The sequence below is a fragment of the Saccopteryx bilineata genome, chromosome 5 (assembly GCF_036850765.1).
Source record: "Saccopteryx bilineata isolate mSacBil1 chromosome 5, mSacBil1_pri_phased_curated, whole genome shotgun sequence".
NCBI lineage: Eukaryota > Metazoa > Chordata > Mammalia > Chiroptera > Emballonuridae > Saccopteryx > Saccopteryx bilineata.
Genome location: NC_089494.1, coordinates 148,902,151 through 148,922,015, shown reverse-complemented (window position 1 = coordinate 148,922,015; position 19,865 = coordinate 148,902,151). Strand labels below are relative to the sequence as shown.

General features: G+C 38.8%; 1 protein-coding gene across 8 annotated transcripts in view; it reads left to right on the top strand.

Annotated features, from left to right (window-relative positions):
* Positions 1-19,865, top strand: part of SFMBT2 (Scm like with four mbt domains 2) — a 251,723-nt gene that overhangs the window by 15,755 nt on the left and 216,103 nt on the right. For 6 of the 8 annotated variants that reach the window (XM_066279374.1, XM_066279376.1, XM_066279375.1 and 3 more), the window contains exon 2: positions 10,690-10,836. In XM_066279374.1, the coding sequence (XP_066135471.1) occupies positions 10,737-10,836 (100 nt within the window). In that variant the 5' untranslated portion in view covers positions 10,690-10,736. Of the gene's footprint in view, positions 1-3,910; positions 3,970-10,689; positions 10,837-19,865 lie in introns of those variants that run through there. The other 2 variants (XM_066279371.1, XM_066279377.1) reach the window with 2 other exon arrangements.

Here is a 19,865-nt window from a genome sequence, read left to right as displayed (position 1 = left end):
ATATCTGTTTCTTTCACAGATTAGGGAAGTTTTCTGTCATTATTTCTTCAAATAGGTTTTCAATTTCTTGCTTTCTCTCTCTCCATTTGGTATCCCTATGATGTGGATGTTACGCTTGATATTGTCCCAGAGGTCCCTTATACTGTCCTTATTTTTTAAATGTCTTTTTTCTTTTTGCTGTTTGGATTGGCTGTTTTTCATTACCTTGTCTTCCAGGTCACAGATTTATTTTTTAAATGTCTTTTTTCTTTTTGCTGTTTGGATTGGCTGTTTTTCATTACCTTGTCTTCCAGGTCACAGATTTGTTCCTACATTTGTTTAGGTTTTTTTTTTTTTTTTTTTTTTTGGTGGAGTTCTGTCCTGTTTTTTGTTTAGGATATGTTTGTCTCCTCCTTTGGCTTCCTTCTTCGTGTTTGTTTCTATATATTAGGTAGATATGCTGTGTCTCCTAGTCTTGGGAGGGTAGCCTTGTGCGGTAGGTGTCCTGTGGAGCCCAGTAGTGCAGTTTCCCTGGTCAGCGAAGTCAGGTGCTCCAGGATGTTCCTGTGTGTGCCCTCCTGTTGTAATTGAGCCTTGCTTGCTGTTGTCATGTTATTGGGTGGGATTGATTCTTAGGCTAACTGGCTGTGAGGACTGGTCATGACTACAATAGATAAGCTGTTGTGTGGGGCTGACCTTGCCGAGCTAGAGTCACTTTAGCAGGGCTCTGTTGCCTGCCAGGTCCACCCATTAGATGTGTTGTTTGTGGAGCTATTTGGGTGTTCTGGTTTGAAGTCAGTCACCAGGTATGTTGGTTTGGGGGTCTCTTGTGAGGGCATCTCTAGTGCAGACCTTGGTCAGCTGTGCTTTTTGTGTTCCAGGCCACCTTGTAAGGGTTACCAAGTGATCTGTGGTTGGTAGCTGCCTGTGCCCGGTTTGGAGGTACCTGGGAGAGGCTATGCTGCCAACTGAGGCCAGTTGGCACTAGTGCTTGAATTATGGCCTCATAGCAAGAGGTACAGGGCATGCCAAGGTCTGACATTTCTTGTTTGGCCTTTGTGGACTTTTGAGAGATTTTAAGAAAGACTGTAGTGCCTGTAGTGCAGGCAGAGGTTGGCTGCTTATGAGGAATAACTGCTGAAAAAGGACCTGGTTGGGACATGAGTTGGATGGGGCTGCATCTCAGGGTAGGGTGAGCCATAAGGTGTGGCACTTCTGCCCACTAGCACTTCCTGGCTATGGTGGGGGTGAGCTCAATGAAGGAATAGTTTTGGACTTCTGTTTGGGAGAGAGTTATCCCTCCAGTTAAGGGAAACAATTCAGTTCCTTGCACTGTGGCTCTGTTGTTTTTTGATCTGCTGCCCCTGCTAATTTCCACAGCCAGCTGTTTTGGGGGTCCTCTTCCTAGCTCTGGGTCTTCAGGTTGGGTAACCTGCTGGGGGCTGGTACCCCTTGTTCCTCAGGGGGTACCTCTGTAGATGAGCTATCTCTCCTGGTTCATAACTACCACAGGTGGGACCAGCTTATTTCACATCTCCACCCTTTTTACCAATCTGTACATGGCTTATTCTCTGTTTCCTTAGTTAGAGGAATGCTGTTCAGCTATGTTTCAGGCAGTTCTCAGTGATGGTTGCTCTGTAGCTTAAATTGTAATGTTGATGTACTTGTGGGGGGAAGTAAATAAAGCATTTACTTACCCTGCATCTTGACTGGAAGTCCTTAGAAAGAAGTTTTTGAAATTGAATTGTAAAACTGTTATATTATAAAAGAGAAGAAGCTGAGGACATCCTAGATGACACATTAAAAAAATAAAATGGTAGAAAACAAAAGAGAAATTTAAGGAGATTAAGGAGGTCCAACATTTGAGTATTAGAATGAAACAACAGAGAAAACAGAGATGAGGAAATTAGCAATAATTCAAGAAAATATCCTAGAACTGAAGAACAGTTTCATTCCTTTCCTCCCTCCTTTCCTCCTTCCTTCCTTCCTTCCTTCCTTCCTTCCTTCCTTCCTTCCTTCCTTCTTTTCTTCTTTTTAAATTAAGTTAGAGTCGGAGAGACAGAGACAGACTCCTGCATGTGCCTCAATCGGGACCCACCTGGCAAACCCCGCTCCCCTCCACAAGGTGATACTCTGCTCGTTGGGGCTGCTGCTTTGTTGCTCAGCAACCAAGCTATTTTAGCACCTGAAATGATGCCATGGAGCCATCCTCAGCACCTGGGGCCAACTTTGTTTGGACCATTCAAGCCATGGCTGTGGGAGGGGACGAGGGAGAGAGAGAGAGAGAGAGAGAAAGGAGAGGGAGAGGGGTGGAGAAGCAGATCAGTGCTTGTCCTGTGTTCTCTGACTGGGAATTGAACCCAGGACTTCCACATGCCAGGCCAATGCTCTACCACTGAGCCAACCGATCAGAGCTGAACAGTTTTCAGTGTTGAAAAGTTTCACTCTTGAAGAAGTCACTCAGGGCCTCAAGCCACAAGTAGATTGCCACTAGACACATTATTGTAACATTTCAGAATATAAAAAGACCAGGTAATTAGGATGGTATTAGACTTTTCAACAGTGGAAGCCAGAAAATAGAAGAGGGAAAATGTCAAAATTCTGAGAGAGGATGTTTTTCCAACTTAAATTATTTTTTTTACCTACCTAAACTATTGGTTGAAATGTGACAGTAAGAACATTTTCAGCCATATAAGGTTTCACACATTTTTCATGTAAGTCCTCTCTTATGTGGAGAATATGCTCCATAAAAAGGAAGGAGAAAACAAGATCTACGCAGTCCTGAGACACAGTAGTGGGGCAATCTTACAAGGAAAGAGATGGTGCAAGGTCTCAGGATAGACAGTGTGTGCGTACCAGGCACAGACGGCAGTTGGTGTAGGTTAGGGCAGAGCAGAACACCTTGGTAGAAATTACCTGAAGATGACATTAATAAAATACCTCTGTATATCTCAGTTTGTCTAGAGATGAGTTAGCCAATTGATGGAAATATTCAATTCCAGTGGGTGATAAGTATGTGGAAAACTAAGGATGTAGGAAAAACAAGACCATCATTAACTCTCGGGAAAAGTTGTGTAAGAAAGGGTTATTTCATCAGAGAATGAATGGTGCATGGTTCTGCTATAACATACTGTGCCATCATATCCATTAGGGAGATGAGGGGGGAGGGAGAGAGGAAGAGGTAAGAAGGTGATGGTGGTGTGACTAGTAGGGCATTTCCTGATAAGGACACATCTGAAAAATTAAGAAGTAAAGTGCTGTGGAGATGAATGGCAAAGCAATCAGCTAAAATAGATGAAATTGATTGCCTGGCACAGAAGGACACAGAGAGGGAGGACATGGGCAGAAGTCTGTGCTGTTGTGCTGTTTTTCTTTTTCCCTAGGGTGAGGAGCCTACAAGCCTTGTAGGATATTTGGCTTTTAAAATTATATGTAGACATAACATATAAAAGTCCTCTGCTAGTCTGTTATCTCAGTAAGGCTAAGGAAAAGGCATCTGCTGAGAATGAGGAACCTAATTCTTAGAGATTGTGTAATCCCTTCTCCTTTTGATCTTTGAGACACTGAGTCCTGAAACAATAATTACTGCAGCTGCTTAGGTCCATTGAGGGAATGGACCTCCCACGAGTAGCTAACATGATACATTCTTGGTACTGTAACGTCTTACTGAACTTTTGTGGAGAGCAAGTGGGGCTGACTTTAGGCAGATGGTATAGCAAAGCTTGACTTCGTAAAACAATGGAATTGAGATAACTGGCATTCTATAAGAAAAACTAGAATTAAAGTTATTTTCTGAATACTATTTAATTCAAAACTATTGCTAGAAAAACCAACCTTCTTCTCTCCACATTTCAATGATTTTGCAGAAATATTGTGTTTTCTAGTATACTTATAGATATCTTCTGATGAAGAACAATTTTTATCTTTCTAGGCAAACCAGACAAAAATCTCTTTTTCATAAAGCAGACGTTCTTCAAGTGCAGTCCTTGGGTAAGCAGCATCAACACCACCTGGGAACTTTATTAGAAATACACCTGATTGGGCATTACCCCAGATATACTGAATTGGAAACTCTGGGGTGGAGCCCAGCAGTCTGAGTTTTGATAAGCCCTGCAGATAATTCTGCTCTACCTTAAAGTTTGAGAAGTGCCCAAATAATAGTTGATGCCATTAAAAGACAATGCTGACCCCCTTCACTTCTTTAGGAGTTAAACTCAGTCCAGACCCCCCCATCCCACCCCTCCAGCCAGCAAAGGGGACCTTGTGGGGCTCATTCTCTAGGTTTAAGCACCTTGGTCAGCATTAATGAAAACTGGAATTTTTTTTTAAACAAACCAAAGACAGCAACATTTGGCATTATTGATAGTCTTTTGGATAAAAACTGAGTTGAACAATAACAATCTAAGCATCATAGCTACAAGCTTATTAAAAAGGAGCGCAGTCCTTCTAGGGTATATTTGTAAGGATTTGGAATTGGGTGGGTGTTAGGGACCCCACGGAGAGTGGTATAAACAAGTTAGGAGGTAATTTCTCTTATGTGTCATAGTCTGGAGCTGACTGCAGAACCAAGCTCTTTTCTCCTTTGTTTAAGTATTTGTGGGGCTTATGTGATCCCTGGGGGTACTGCAAATGCATGCCCTTTCTACTAAAGGGTGTGACCTTGTAGTTGAACATACTTATTCTGCACACTTGCTCCTGGACAGAACCTAGCGGTGCGACTATATCCAACAACAAGGGCAGCCGAGCAGTGTTTATTTTGGTTAACCAGTTACTCCTTGCTGTAGACAATGGAGAAAACAGATATTGGAGGTGGGAGAGGGACATTTAACAGTTTCTGATGCACAGTAATTTCTGCCTGTGTTCACTTTCAGATAGATTCTTTTCACAGCAGAATGCAATGTGATGGTCAAGTCATAGAGACTGGGTTATCAAACCATGCAAAATCATTGTCATCCCCTTATAACCCTACCTCAAATGACCTCAAGTTTAATGACTACCGCACTAAGGGATATGTAAACAGTAGTCCTTTTCTCTATTTCATTCTCTTCTTGCAATGAAAGTTTGGTGCACTGAAACCTAGCTTTGTATATGTAAAGTTTAATGTATGACAAAGACAGGGTATAAATCTTAGACAGCGGTGTAAGACTCGATGGCAAACTGTGTGGGGGGGATCAGCTCAGAGTGGTACATGACAAAATATTTGAGCATGAATTCCCTGTGTGGCAAATGTGAAACTGGAAATCCCGGAGAAGGTAGACTTCTGGTGTCCTACGATGGGGGAACACATTTAGGAATATGTTTTAGAAGAGATAAAGGGAATTGATGGATTGGACTAAGTTAAAAAACAAAACAACTAACATTTCGTATGTCAGAAGGAATCTGGGAAAATATTTGTCAGTAGTTTGTGAGGTAAAAAAATATGGAGAGCTCTTAAAAATTATACAAAATACCAACAGAGTTAAAATGTGGGAAGGGTGGGAACAGAGGTAGTATCACATGAAGATGGTACATGGCAATGGTAAGATACTATTTTTTGAATATCAAATTGGAAAGGATGAAAGGAAACATTATTTATGGCCGAAGAGGAAATAGCGTTTGGATGGATTCTGTCATCTCCTGCGGGTCACTCAGGAAGTGCAGACAGCAGGCTGGATAGCATTTCAGCCGTTTGCATCATGAGGCTTAGCATGTTCCTCCATTTGGCCCTATACTCCAGCTTCTGGGCTGGGGCACAAAGGAAGCGTCCCAGATGGAGCAGAAGTTCTGGCTGAGGAGAGCCACTCCAGCACTGTTTATGATGGTGAAAACAAAACAAAACAAAACAATTTAATGGTCTGCAGTAGTAGAATGGTAAATAAATTACCTTATTCATATTGTAATAAAAATTGCTGAACCATTTTAAATCATGTCTTCAAAGAATTTTAATGATGCGAGGAAATACTTTCTATGTAATGTTAAATGAAAAACAAATTAAAATTCTAAATTTCATATGAACTCAAAAAAACCCACAGAGTAGCTGTCAGGAGGAGTTATTATAAACATAAAAGTGATTTTCCCTGGGTGATTTAAATTTGTTCCTTTATAATTACATTCCTTAAGACTTCTACAGAGAGTGTGGTTACCTTTTTTTTTTTTTTTTTTTAGAAAGAGAAAAAGTAAATACTGTTGAAAAAGTGAAAGTGTGACGTGTCATTTGCCAAAATAAACTTCGCAGCCCCTAGGACGATGCTTTGTCAGTTGTCCGTATACAGAATAATGTGAGGTTTAACTCTGCCACTCATTCAGTGGCTGGCTTTTTGGTTTTTATATTGTTACCCTTGAGTTCTTTTTAAAATGATTGATTTGGTGCATTTAAATCGATGTCTTATTTTACAGTCCCTGGTTACCTTTTTATAGTGTCTGGTTAGAGGCAAATGGAGAGTACTGAATCACTGAGGAGTCATAAAAATTTTAGCAAACTTTTTCCTCATTAATAGTGTCAGATAAACCATTGAAACTTGGCATTAATAATATGGAGTTTTTATTCATGGAGTTTTTTTTTCCTTAGCAAAAAAAAATAATTTTTGCCTGATTACATATTTGAGGTGGAATGATTTTCCTGACTTTGTAGATGGATGAAAAAAGGGAATTATCTTAATATGATGCACTTGATTTAGCTTCTGCGATTTCTTCTTTGAAATTGGAATGATACAACAAGGCACCACATTCAATAAAAACCTACTATTTAGAAGTTAACTATAAAAGATTTGTGGAGTATTATAGGGAAACTGTGAAGTCTCCTTTTGAAATTTCTCAGGTTTAAAATTTCCCATGTTCTTTTTAACTAGTTTGCTATTATTAATGAAAACTTTTAAGAGAGCCAAGAATTGATGGTTATTTTAGGATGTGCTCAAATTCAAATATAGTATCTCTAGCTTACCTATGCAGTGCTCTAGCTGTGCTGTCAAAAAGGCAGCCACTAGCCACCAATGGCGTTTAAACTGAAATTAAAATTGAGATGCCACTCACAGGATCTACATTCCAAGGGCTCAGTAGCCATTTATGGCTACTGATTACTGACTTGGACTGTGCAGGCATAGAAAGTTCTATTGGACCTTGCTGATCTAGAGATAATTTAAAATATATAATAAACCCCCCAATATTTCTGATTTGTTTTAGAATGTCTAATGTGTGTTCTTTCTCACCCATTTCCTTCTTAACAAAGCTTTGTCTAGCTCTAGCCTATGCTAAAATAGTTTTCTTCTTTGAATACTCCTCAAATGATAGGAAGCAGGTGCTTATTGTATTTAGTTCAGATAAACGGGTAGTCTAAATGCAGAAAATATGCAATTAGTACTAAAGAGCTCTAGTAAATTCATAGACTTTTAAATTTGAAAAGGGCCATTGATTGCATCTAATTAAGCCTTCTTGTTTAACTGATGAGAAGTTTGAGTTGCAGAGAGGTTAAGAGTAATTGCTTAAGTCACACAGCTAGTGACCTTGTTACTCCTTATTCTCTACGTTCACTGTCATTGTCACTAGACAGAGACCACTTTTTAAAGGGTGATCCAGTACTACAATTCTGATCAACAACTTTGGAGACAAGAAGAGCTAATTATAGTAGAATTAACTTTACAGAAGGTCACAAAACGTATTGTGCAAAACAGGAAATGACTCTTTAAAAACCCAGTCTCCTGAGCCGTCTTTTCATGTCTTCGGAAAAAATCTGCTTTCTTGAAGAGACACTTCTAACTTCAGTCTTGAAATTATATGTATTTTAAGATTCAAAAGGAAATTTTCCTTCTTTTAAAAAATTGACCCCCACTCGGTTTTTTTTTTTTTTTGGTTTGGGTACTGAAGTTAGGAAAAGGATTAGCTTTTTAAAATCTTGATTTTATTTTGCAAAGATTTCAATTGTTACCAGTAAGATATGCCCTACCCCCAATTCCATTGAAAGTAATTTCTGTGAAATGGTTTGTCATTTTTATATTTAGTAAATTTTCTCCCACAATTATTTATTCCTTAGACACTGCATAGGTTCTGTTAGTTGTTGAGAGCTAGCTGTGGCCAAGGAAGTAATTTCTTTCTAGGAACTTGAGAATATGCTGTGAAAAGTTTGCATTTTGTTAATATTGGGCGATTCTTGGGTTGTTTCCACATGTTCTGCAGATTATACTTTTCAAATACACATTGACCTTGTTTCCTTTTCGCTTTTACTGTCTCAGTCTAGACCTTCATCTGCATGTTGTTTGTAGTCTCTGTTTCCATTCGGTCTTGCCCCTGTCTGTCATCTGTCTGGCATGCAACTAGGTACCAGAGTGACTTTTCTAGAACAAATCTGGTCGTTATACTTCCTGGAATGAACTCCGGAGGTGTCTCCTCCTTCCTGCAGAGTGAAATGCAGGTTGGATCCTTGTTTTGGCAAACTGTTTTCTCATCCCTATTCACATCCTCAAGTCGTTGTTCAAGTATTATTTCTCAGAACTTGCCTGGATGTTATCTAAATGGTCACCCCCTCCACCTTGCTCACTTGTATCTTCTTTCCATCTCCTCTCCATTTTTTCCTATAGTACTTATCACCTTCTAACTCACTATATATATAGTTTACCAGTTTTCCCTAATTAAGATGTGCAGTCTGTGGTATTTTGTTTGTCCCGAATGTTCAATGTCCTGTCCGTTTCTTTGGTTGCCTGACCTTCTCCCCTCCAAGTTTTTGGTAATTCCTGGATTACTCCGTGGAGAGCAGTGGAAGGCCGAGTTTCCCAGAGCAAGCCACCCTTTTCCTCTCTCTTTGTCCAGGCCATCTTGTAGTCCACGGGGTCAGCAGATGTGTCCTTGCCTCAGTGATGAAGTGATCTCACAGTCATACTTCTTGTCATTGTGCGGGGTGTGGGTTTTACCTTTTATGATATCCCAGTGTTCCCTGTGAGCATTCTCCCGGTAGATACTTATTGGTTGTGGGGTATTTGGTTGGATGGCCACTTGCTCATCATCAAGTGGTTTCTCTGCTGATCGTATCAGCAACTGCTCCTTAGGGACAGGTGGCAGTAGCAATAAACTGGTGAGTACTGCTGCCCATTGTGAAATCCGAGCATAAGACACAAGCAGCCCAGTCACCCTGTTGGCCTTCCTGCTCTGTGTGCAGCCCCTGGGGTGGAAATCTCCAAAAGCATAGCTGGCCCAAAATTGTTGTGTCTGTATTGTAATAAGAGTGGTGAAGAAATGCCCCTAGGAGTACACAGTTCTGCCCATTATCATGTGGGCTGTTCTGGCAAACTGATGTCTATGGGGCAAAATTAGCCAGCCTCAACATTTTCATGCCAACTTGCCAATGTCCTCCATTTGAAGTACCTTTAGAACCCAGCTGTCCATTAAATGGACACCTGTGTTTGTTATTTTCCCTCAAAGATTTCAGAAACTAAACTTATAGAATAATCCACTAGTAATATGAAATAACTTTGAATTATTAAAAAAAACCCATTTTCTATTTAGGTTTAAATCATTCCTTTAATTTTGACAAAAACTCAAAATATTTCTCAGGAAAGTAATACAAACAGCACCAAAATATGGGCAGTGTGTGTACACGTGTGTGTGTTATAAGAAGGGCATAGTATTCTGTTTTTCATTTCCCCTTCCACTGACTTGAGAGAGAGAAAGAGGAAGAGTTGGAGGAGAGAGAGAGAGAGGAAGCGGTGGAGGAGAGAGAGAGAGAAGAAAGGGTGGGGGGGGCAGAGAGAGAGAGAGAGAGAGAGAGATTGAACTCAGTTCACTTTGTTGTTTCATTTAGTTGTGTACTTAGTGATTGCTTCTCTAACGTACCCTGACCGACCAGGGGTTGAACCTGCAATCTCTGGCGTACTGGGTCGATTACCCTTATCCACTGAACCACCTGGCCAGGGAGGGCATGGAATTCTTAAAAGATAATTTACCAGTCTGTGAGTGACAAAATACTCTGTTTATGTAGCTATAGATGTACTATTCTTTTCCTTTATCTGTCTTTGTTTTTTTGTTGATTGAAACTTTTATCTACACGTGAAATAAAAGGGAACATTGGATAAAGGAAAGATGAAAAATAACCCCACATGGCTGTGTCTGACCACCAGAACTGCACATTGCTGACCCTGAGTGTTTTATAGGATATGACAGAAGTGAACTAGATTATAGGATTCTGTGAGACTGACTATACTTGTACTTGTTTCACCACCAGTCATTTCGGAATGCAAGCGTGGAATAGCCGTGCTGTTATGGGAAAAGTCTGATTGGTCACAAAGCTCATGTTTGCAAATGTTGATACTTTAACTGGTTTTGGGAACCATTGCCTGGGAGGCAGCAGACATCTTACCTGTGTGTGGGGATGCTGAGCTGAGGTGGACTTGGCGTTTCACCTCGAGTGAGATCTGAGGAGGAAACAGGTGGGTGGCAGAGTGCCACGCCAGAGTTACCAGGGTAGATTGCAGGTTGAAACATAGAGTCTATTTGTTGATGAAAATGTGTCCATGTTAGTGGTGATAATAACTTGTAGAAAATTGATGGTTTTGCTCAGCTGTGGCCTTTGTTGTTGACCTTGTGTACACATGTAGTCTTTAGTCTTGATTCTCGGTATTTTCTATTCTTATTCCATTGCTTCCCGAATGTTATAATAAAATAGTAGCAGCTCTGACAGGATGCCTTATCTTTGGAGAGTTTAAGAAGAAGTGAATCTAATTCCTTTTTCTTGTTGGTTGCCCTCAGGTAATTCTTCTTGCAGAATGAATTAAGAGAAGATCTGCTCCTTAGGAATGGAGAGTAGCTTGTCAGTTACCAGGATGCCAGACCCTTCATCTTCTCCCCTGGAGACACAGCCGAGCTCAGCTAATGGTAATGGAGATCTTGATTCAGGTACGATTTTGTTTTCTAGATCCTTTTGGCCTTTTTGTGTATATTGACCATTATCTTTCTAGAAATATTTCAGGAGACAATGGGGTAGCATTTCTAGATCTCACATGCTGCCTGTTCCTAGTATTTACTATCATATTTATAAGCAAAAAGCTGCTTGGAAGTTAGGCAAACTTTGGTTCAAAAGTAATATTATTACCTCTATACTAGACAGAGCGGCTGACAGTGATGTGACAAATCACTTCAAAATTTCAATGGCTTCACAAATAAATGTTGCTGATTATTCACACTACGGATTTCAGTCAGTGGGTGCTCAGATCCTCTGAGTCTGTCCTGAGTCTCCACTGAGTCTAACTGCGCCACAGCAAAGCGTGCTGCTTCCAGCATGGTCCTTACACGGGAAGCAGAGCTGCAGGGCTTGGAATCAGTAATAAATGCCCTAGCTCAAAGAGACAGCTACAGTTTTTACTGAAAACCCCCTTTTTAAATTTGATTTTTCACACACAGTTCACATTTAATATTATTTAGTATTAGTTTCAGGTGTACAACACAGTGGTTCGACATTCATATATGTTAAAAAGTGTTCCCCCTAATATTTTTAAATACCCACCTGGTACCATATATCAGTGGTCCCCAACCTTTTTTGGGCCACAGACCGGTTTAATATCAGAAAATATTTTCATGGACCGGTCTTTAGCGTGGGACGGATAAGTGTATCATGTGACCGAGACAAGTGTCAAAAGTGCGTCTTAGACGTGTGTAACAGAGGGAATCTGGTCATTTAAAAAAAATAAAACATCGTTCAGACTTAAATATAAATAAAACGGAAATAATGTAAGTTATTTATTCTTTCTCTGCGGACCGGTACCAAATGGCCCACGGACTGGTACCGGTCTGCAGCCCGGAGGTTGGGGACCACTGCCATATATAGTTAGATATTATTGACTAAATTTTTTATGCTGTACTTTAATATCTCTGTGACTATTTTGTACTAACAATTTGTTCTTAATCCCTTCACCTTTCCACCCTGTCCCTCCACCTCCTTTCTCTGTGCTCAGACCCTCCTGACTGAACCAGGCTGGGGAGGCAGGGAAATAGAATTCTCTGGCATGTGCCCAGAAAAGATGACAGCAGGATCTGCCCAAGCACTAGATGCCATTTCCTGAAACCTCCAGCCCAGCTTTCAAAAAAGTGCATCATGTGAAAGAAATTTAGTTCATTGAATTTGTGGTAAAGTCCTTCTCCCTTTAGGAAATCACAAAGCAAAACAAAACATCACAGAACAAACAAAACCAAACCAGTCTTTGATTGAGATTTGATATTAACAAAAGATTTTGTAAATGCACCTTTTCTAAATAGTTGCTTATATGGAGTTAATTTTTGGTCGTTACTGGTTTGCTCAGTGGATAGAGTGTTAGCCCAGTGTGCAGAAGTCCCAAGTTCAATCCTTAGTTAGGGCACACATAAGAAGTGGCCATCCGCTTCTCTTCCCCTCCCTCTCCCTCCTCTCTTTCTCTTCCCTTCTTGCAGCCAGTGGCTTGATAGGTTCGACGGTCGGCCCTGGGCACTGAGGATAGCTCAGTTGGTCTGAGCATTGGCCCCAGACAGGGTGGCCAGGGTGGGTCCCAGTTGGGGTATATGCCGGAGTCTGTCTCTATCTCCCCTCCTCTCATTTAAAAAAAAAAGAGTTTATTTTTAAAAGATTTTTTTTAAAGGATTGCATTATTATATAAAAGAAATAGATAAGAACAACTTAGCTTTCAGAATCATGAGCATTGATATGATGAAAATTCATGGACAAAAATGTCGATCATTAATTCAGTGGGAGATTTAACCATTGTCCAAAGAAAGGTATAAAATTTGTTTTCACATTTTGATGAGACTAGTCAATACAGAATTAGAGATTGCTTGATGTAATTGAATTTACTAGTTTGTTTCTCAAATTATATCTTCATCTGGAAAAAATATAGAAACCTCTGAAATAATTGCTTGAAAATGTTAGTATGTTTCAAAATCAACTCATTCTCCCATTTTAGTTTCTTTCTATATAAAGTAGGAGTCAGAAAAATTCTAAAAGCAAAATTGAATCTTTTTCTCCCAGTGGAAATCTGGAAATTCTTTTTCTGAGAAACCATAGTCCCATAGATCGAATGTTCGCCTTAGTTATTTTTTTTAAATAAATTTTTATTAATGTTAATGGGATGACATTAATAAATCAGGGTACATATATTCAAAGAAAACATGTCTAGGTTATCTTGTCATTAAATTACGTTGCATACCCCTCGCCCAAAGTCAGATTGTCCTCCGTCACCCTCTATCTAGTTCTCTGTGCCCCTCCCCCTCCCCCTAACTCTCTCCCTCCCTCCGTCCTCCCTCCCCCCACCCCTGGTAACTACCACACTCTTGTCCATGTCTCTTAGTCTCGTTTTTATGTTCCACCAATGTATGGAATCATGTAGTTCTTGTGTTTTTTTGATTTACTTATTTCACTCTATATAATGTCAAGATCCCACCATTTTGCTGTAAATGATCTGATGTCATCATTTCTTATGGCTGAGTAGTATTCCATAGTGTATATGTGCCACATCTTCTTTATCCAGTCTTCTATTGAAGGGCTTTTTGGTTGTTTCCATGTCTTGGCCACTGTGAACAGTGCTGCAATGAACATGGGGCTACATGTGTCTTTACGTATCAATGTTTCTGAGGTTTTGGGGTATATACCCAGTAGAGGGATAGCTGGGTCATAAGGTAGTTCTATTTTCAGTTTTTTGAGGAACCACCATACTTTCCTCCATAATGGTTGTACTACTTTAGAGTCCCACCAACAGTGGATGAGAGTTCCTTTTTCTTCGCAGCCTCTCCAACATTTGCTATTACCTGTCTTGTTGAGAATAGCTAATCTAACAGGTGTGAGGTGGTATCTCATTGTAGTTTTGATTTGCATTTCTCTAATAACTAATGAAGCTGAGCATCTTTTCATATATCTGTTGGCCATTTGTATCTCTTCCTGGGAGAAGTGTCCATGTCCTCTTCCCATTTTTTTATTGGATTGTTTGTTTGATCTATTTTGAATTAATTTTAGTACACGGGGACAGGCTGTAGTCAAGTTTCATTCTTTTGTATGTGGCTTTCCAGTTTTCCCAACACCATTTGTTGAAGAGGCTTTCTTTTCTCCATTGTGTGTTGTTGGCCCCTTTATCAAAGATTATTTGACCATATATATGTGGTTTTATTTCTGGGCTTTCTATTCTGTTCCATTGGTCTGAGGGTCTATTTTTCTGCCAATCCCATGCTGTTTTGATTATCATGGCCCTATAATATAGTTTAAAGTCAGGTATTGTAATGCCCCCAGCTTCATTCTTTTTCCTTAGGATTGCTTTGGCTATTCAGGGTTTTTTATAGTTCCATATAAATCTGATGATTTTTTGTTCCATTTATTTAAAAAATGTCATAGGAATTTTGATGGGAATTGCATTAAATTTATATATTGCTTTGGGTAATATGGCCATTTTAATTATATTTATTCTTCCTATCCAAGAACAAGGAATATTTTTCCATCTCATTGTGTCTTTTTCTATTTCTCTTAACAGTGCCTTGTAGCTTTTGTTATATAGGTCCTTTATATTCTTTGTTATGTTTATTCCTAGGTATTTTATTTTTTTTGTTGCAATCGTGAAGGGGATTATTTTTTTGAGTTCGTTTTCTAATATTTCATTGTTGGCATATAGAAAGGCTATGGACTTTTGTATTTTAATTTTGTATCCTGCGACCTTACTGTATTGGTTTATTGTTTCTAGTAATCTTTTAGTGGAGTCCTTTGGATTTTCGATGTATAGGATCATATCATCAGCAAAAAGTGATACCTTTACTTGTTCTTTTCCGATATGAATGCCTTTTATTTCTTTGTCTTGTCTGATTGCTCTGGCCAGAACTTCTAGCACCACGTTAAATAAGAGTGGAGAGAGTGGACAACCCTGTCTTGTTCCTGATTTAAGGTGGAAAGTCCTCAGTTTTATGTCATTTAATATGATGTTGGCTGATGGTTTATCATATATGACCTTTATCATGTTGAGATATTTTCTTCTATACCCATTTTGTTGAGAGTCTTAAACATAAAATTGTGTTCTATTTTGTCAAAAGCCTTTTCTGCATCTATTGATAGGATCATGTCGTTTTTGTTCTTTGTTTTGTTGATATGGTGTATTACGTTAACCGTTTTATGTATGTTGAACCATCCTTGAGATTCTGGGATGAATCCCACTTGATCATGATGTATTATTTTTTTAATATGTTGTTGTATTCGATTTGCCAGTATTTTGTTTAGTATTTTAGCATCTGTATTCATTAGAGATATTGGTCTGTAGTTTTCTTTCTTTGTGCCATCCTTGCCTGGTTTCGGTATGAGGGTTATTGAGGCCTCATAAAATGTGTTTGGAAGTATTGCTTCTTCTTCAATTTTTTGGAAGACTTTGAGTAGAATAGGAACCAAGTCTTCTTTGAATGTTTGATAGAATTCACTAGTATAACCGTCTGGGCCTGGACTTTTATTTTTGGGGAGGTTTTTAATAGTTTTTTCTATTTCCTCCCTGCTGATTGGTCTGTTTAGGCTTTCTGCTTCTTCATGACTCAGTCTAGGAAGGTTGTATTGTTCTAGGAATTTATCCATTTCTTCTAGATTGTTGTATTCGGTGGCATATAGTTTTTCATAGTATTCTACAATAATTCTTTGTACATCTATGATGTCTGTGGTGATATCTCCTCTTTCATTTTGGATTTTGTTTATATGAGTTCTTTCTCTTTTTTCCTTGGTAAGTCTTGCCAAGGGTTTGTCAATTTTGTTGATCTTTTCAAAGAACCAGCTCCTTGTTTTATTGATTTTTTCTATAGTTTTTCTGTTCTCTATTTCGTTTATTTCTGCTCTGATTTTTTATTATATCCTTTCTTCGGCTGGTTTTGGGTTGTCTTTGTTCTTCTTTTTCTAGTTCCTTAAGGTATGTAGTTAAGTGGTTTACTTGGGCTCTCTCTTGTTTTTTCATATAGGCCTGAAGTGATATGGATTTTCCTCTTATTACTCCTTTTGCTGCATCCCAGAGATTCTGATATGTCGTATTTTCATTTTCATTTGTCTGTATATATCTTTTGATCTCTGCGCTTATTTCTTCTTTGACCCATTCATTTTTTAGAAGTATTTTGTTTAGTTTCCACATTTTTGTGGGTTTTTTCCTCTCTTTTTTGCAGCTAAATTCTAGTTTCAAGGCTTTATGATCAGAGAATATGCTTGGTACAATTTCAATTTTTCTAAATTTGCTGATATTGTCTTTGTGGCTCAACATATGGTCAATTCTTGAGAATGTTCCATGTACACTAGAGAAAAATGTATACTCTGTCGCTTTGGGATGAAGTGTCCTGTAGATGTCTATCGAATCCAGGTGTTCTAGTATTTCGTTTAAGGCGACTATATCTTTATTGATTCTCTGTTTGGATGACCGATCTAGAGCCATCAGTGGTGTATTGAGGTCTCCAAGTATGATTGTATTTTTGTCAGTTTTTGTTTTAAGGTCAATAAGTAGCTGTCTTATATATTTTGGTGCTCCTTGGTTTGGTGCATATATATTAAGGATTGTTATGTCTTCTTGATTCAGTGTCCCTTTAATCATTATGAAATGACCATTTTTGTCTCTGAGTACTTTTTCTGTCTTGTAGTCAGCATTATTAGATATGGGTATTGCTACACCTGCTTTTTTTGGGTGTTGTTTGCTTGGAGTATTGTTTTCTAGCCTTTCACTTTGAATTTGTTTTTATCCTTGTTGCTTAAATGTGTTTCTTGTAGGCAGCATATAGTTGGATTTTCTTTTTTAATCCATTCTGCTACTCTGTGTCTTTTTATTGGTAAGTTTAATCCATTTACGTTTAGTGTAGTTATTGACACTTGTGGGTTCCCTATTGCCATTTTATAAATTGCTTTCTGTTAGTTTTGTACTTGTTTGATTCTTCTCTTTTGTTTTTCTATCATTTGTTTTTGTTTGTTTATATTCCATACTTCTTTCCTCTGTTGCTACCTTTTTTAAGTCAAGTGTTTTTGCGGTGGTTTTTTCAAGGGTAGTTACCATTAAGTAATGAAAAGGGTACCTACCCTATTCATTGTAGTACCCTATCTTATGAGTATTTCTGCACTTCATCGTCCTTTGCTACTGTTAATCTCCATCCTCTTCCCCCTTTTTTTCTTTTGTTGTCACAGTTTAAGTTTGGTTTTATTGTGTTCTTGGTGGAGCTTTTACTTGTGGTTTTGTTTTCTTTTGTTCTTTGAATCTGGTTGGAAAACCCCCTTTAATATTTCCTGGAGTGGGGGCTTTCTGTTGATAAATTCTCTCATCTTTTCTGTATTTGTGAATGTTTTTATATCTCCTTCGTACTTGAAGGATAGCTTTGATGGGTATAATATTCTTGGCTGAAAGTTCCTCTCTTTCAGGGCTTTAAATATTGGGGTCCACTCTCTTCTAGCTTGTAGAGTCTGCTGAGAAATCTGATGATAATCTAATAGGCCTTCCTTTATATGTTGTACTCTTCTTTTCCCTGGCTGCCTTGAGAATTTTTTCTTTGTCATTGGTTTGTGTCATCTTTATTATGATGTGCCTTGGAGTGGGTTTGTTGGGGTTAAGAAAACTCGGAGTTCTGTTTGCTTCTTGAATTTGAGGCTTTAGTTCTTTCCACAGGCTTGGGAAGTTCTCATTTATTATTTGTTTGAGTATGTTCTCCATTCTATTTTCTTTCTCTTCTCCCTCTGATATACCTATTATTCTTATGTTATTCTTTCTGATGGAGTCAGACAATTCCTGTAGGGCTTTCTCATTTTTTTAAATTTTTGAGTCTCTTTGTTCTTCTCTCTGTTGTGCCTCAAGTTGCTTGTCTTCTATTTCACTAATCCTATCTTCTATCTGGGCTGTTCTGTTAGCTAAGCTTGTTACCTCGTTTTTCAGCTCGTGAATTGAGTTTTTCATTTCTGTTTGTTTGTTTTTATAGTTTCAATTTCCTTGGTAATATATTCTTTGTGTTCGTTGAGTTGTTTTCTGATCTCCCTAAATTGCCTCTCTGTGTTTTCTTGTATATCTCTGAGTATTTTTAAGATTTCTATTTTAAATTCTCTGTCATTTAGCTCCAAGGCTTCCAAGATGTTAAATCTTTTCTCCATAGATTTTTCCACATCTATTTGTGTTACCTCTCTATCTTTTGTATCCATAATATTCTATTTCCTCTTTCTTATTGGCATCTGAGGGTGTTCTTGTTGATAGCACTAATTAGAATTAATAAAGAGTAAAAAGTAAAAAAAAAAAAGGTAAAACACCCCACAAAAAAAAAACAGTAATAATTTATTATTTCCTCCTTTTTTCTTTCTTCTCTTCCCTTCCTATCCCCTCCTAAGGGAGGGCCTGATTTGGGGTGAAGAGTTCAAGGGGCAAAAAAGGGAGTAGGACCTACTAAATGCAAAAAAAAAGGAGAAAATCTTAGACAAGCGTAAAATGATTTGCTTGTAAGTGATGGTCGACTAAGAGATATAATGAGAGGGATAAGAGGGAAACAGAAAAAAGGAGAAAAAATAATAAAGAAGAAAAAAAATAACAATAATAAGTAAAAATCTGTTGTATTAAGTGGAGCGAAGACTAAATACAATGGAGACCTTGGGTTGGGAGGAATGCTACTGAGTTCAAAAGCAATGAATAAAGTACCCAAAATGCCACAAAAACAAACAAACAAAAGAAAACCAAAAACAAAAGCAAAAAAAAAAAACCCCAAAAAAACTTGAGTCCCAAATTAAGTAATTTGTTTGTGATTGAGGATTGAATGGGAGAAAAAGTAAAAGGAGAAAAGAAGAAACGAATAGAAAGGAAAATATAAGAAAAAGAGAAAAACGAAGGAAGAAAAAAAGGAAAAGAAAAAAAAACAAACAAAAGGGGAGAGAGTGAGAGTTAAGGGTTTTGGAGTGTAACCCTAAAGGAGAGTGAGGATGAAGAAAAGAAATAAAATGTAACACTCATGGGTAGTGTAGTTCAAGAAAAGGGAAGCATAAGATGGGCAGAGAATAAAAGGACCGAGGTGGAGGAAATAGAAATAATAATAATAAAGGCAATAAAATAGAAGAAACAAACAACAACAAAGAAAAATTAGTGGAACAAGTTTTAAAGTCTGTGGATTTTTCTTGATTTTGAGAGGTTAACTTCTTCCTTTTTCTTTTCTCTCCCTCTTCCTGGTCGGTGACTCTGTACCCCAGGCTCTGCCCCTGTGTCACCCTTAGGTAGGGATTTGCAGTTGATGGGATTCTATGGCAATGTCATATAATTGGCTTTAGTCTCGCTGGTAGTCAAGGCTTGTTGGCGTTTGCAGGGTCCAACAATGAGAGAGTTTGCTTTCCTGGAGTCTCTCTCCTAGTCTCCCCTTCCTGAATTAGCAGCCTGGTGATCCAGCTATAAGGCTGCAACTGCTTCTGCCTGGGGAGTAAGTGGCTCAAAGAGCTGGGAAATCCCCACTCTATCCCCACTCAGCACAAGGCTCTGGGTAAGGCTCTGGCAGTCAGAGCCTCCAGCATAATCAGGCGGGGCTGGGAGTTAATTGTTGTCAAGGTGACTGTTCAGCGCCTAGCATTCAGTTGGACCACTCAACCCAAGCTTTCCACACTTTGTAGCCTGTTTTGGCTGGGAAGAAGAGGCACTAGTCGCTGCTTGCTGTGTAGATCTTAATATCTGCCAAGTCCCTCTTGTTAGCATATATCCCTGAATATGGATGCTCTGTCAATCAGAAGTTGCCCCCGCCCCTTTAGCAAGAGTCACTAAAAAATATCACGCCCCTTGTCTTGGATGGCTGAACTGAGAGAGATCTTATCAATTAGAGCCCCGTGGGTGTGCAGATTTCGTGGGTTAAGCTAATTTCAGTGATTGGATTCACAGCTGTGCTCCAGAAAGTATTTCAGGCTGCCCGTGCGCCCCTCCCCCAAGGCTTGATTGTTAGCTTGAATGGCTGGGTGAGGTGCCCCGCCCACG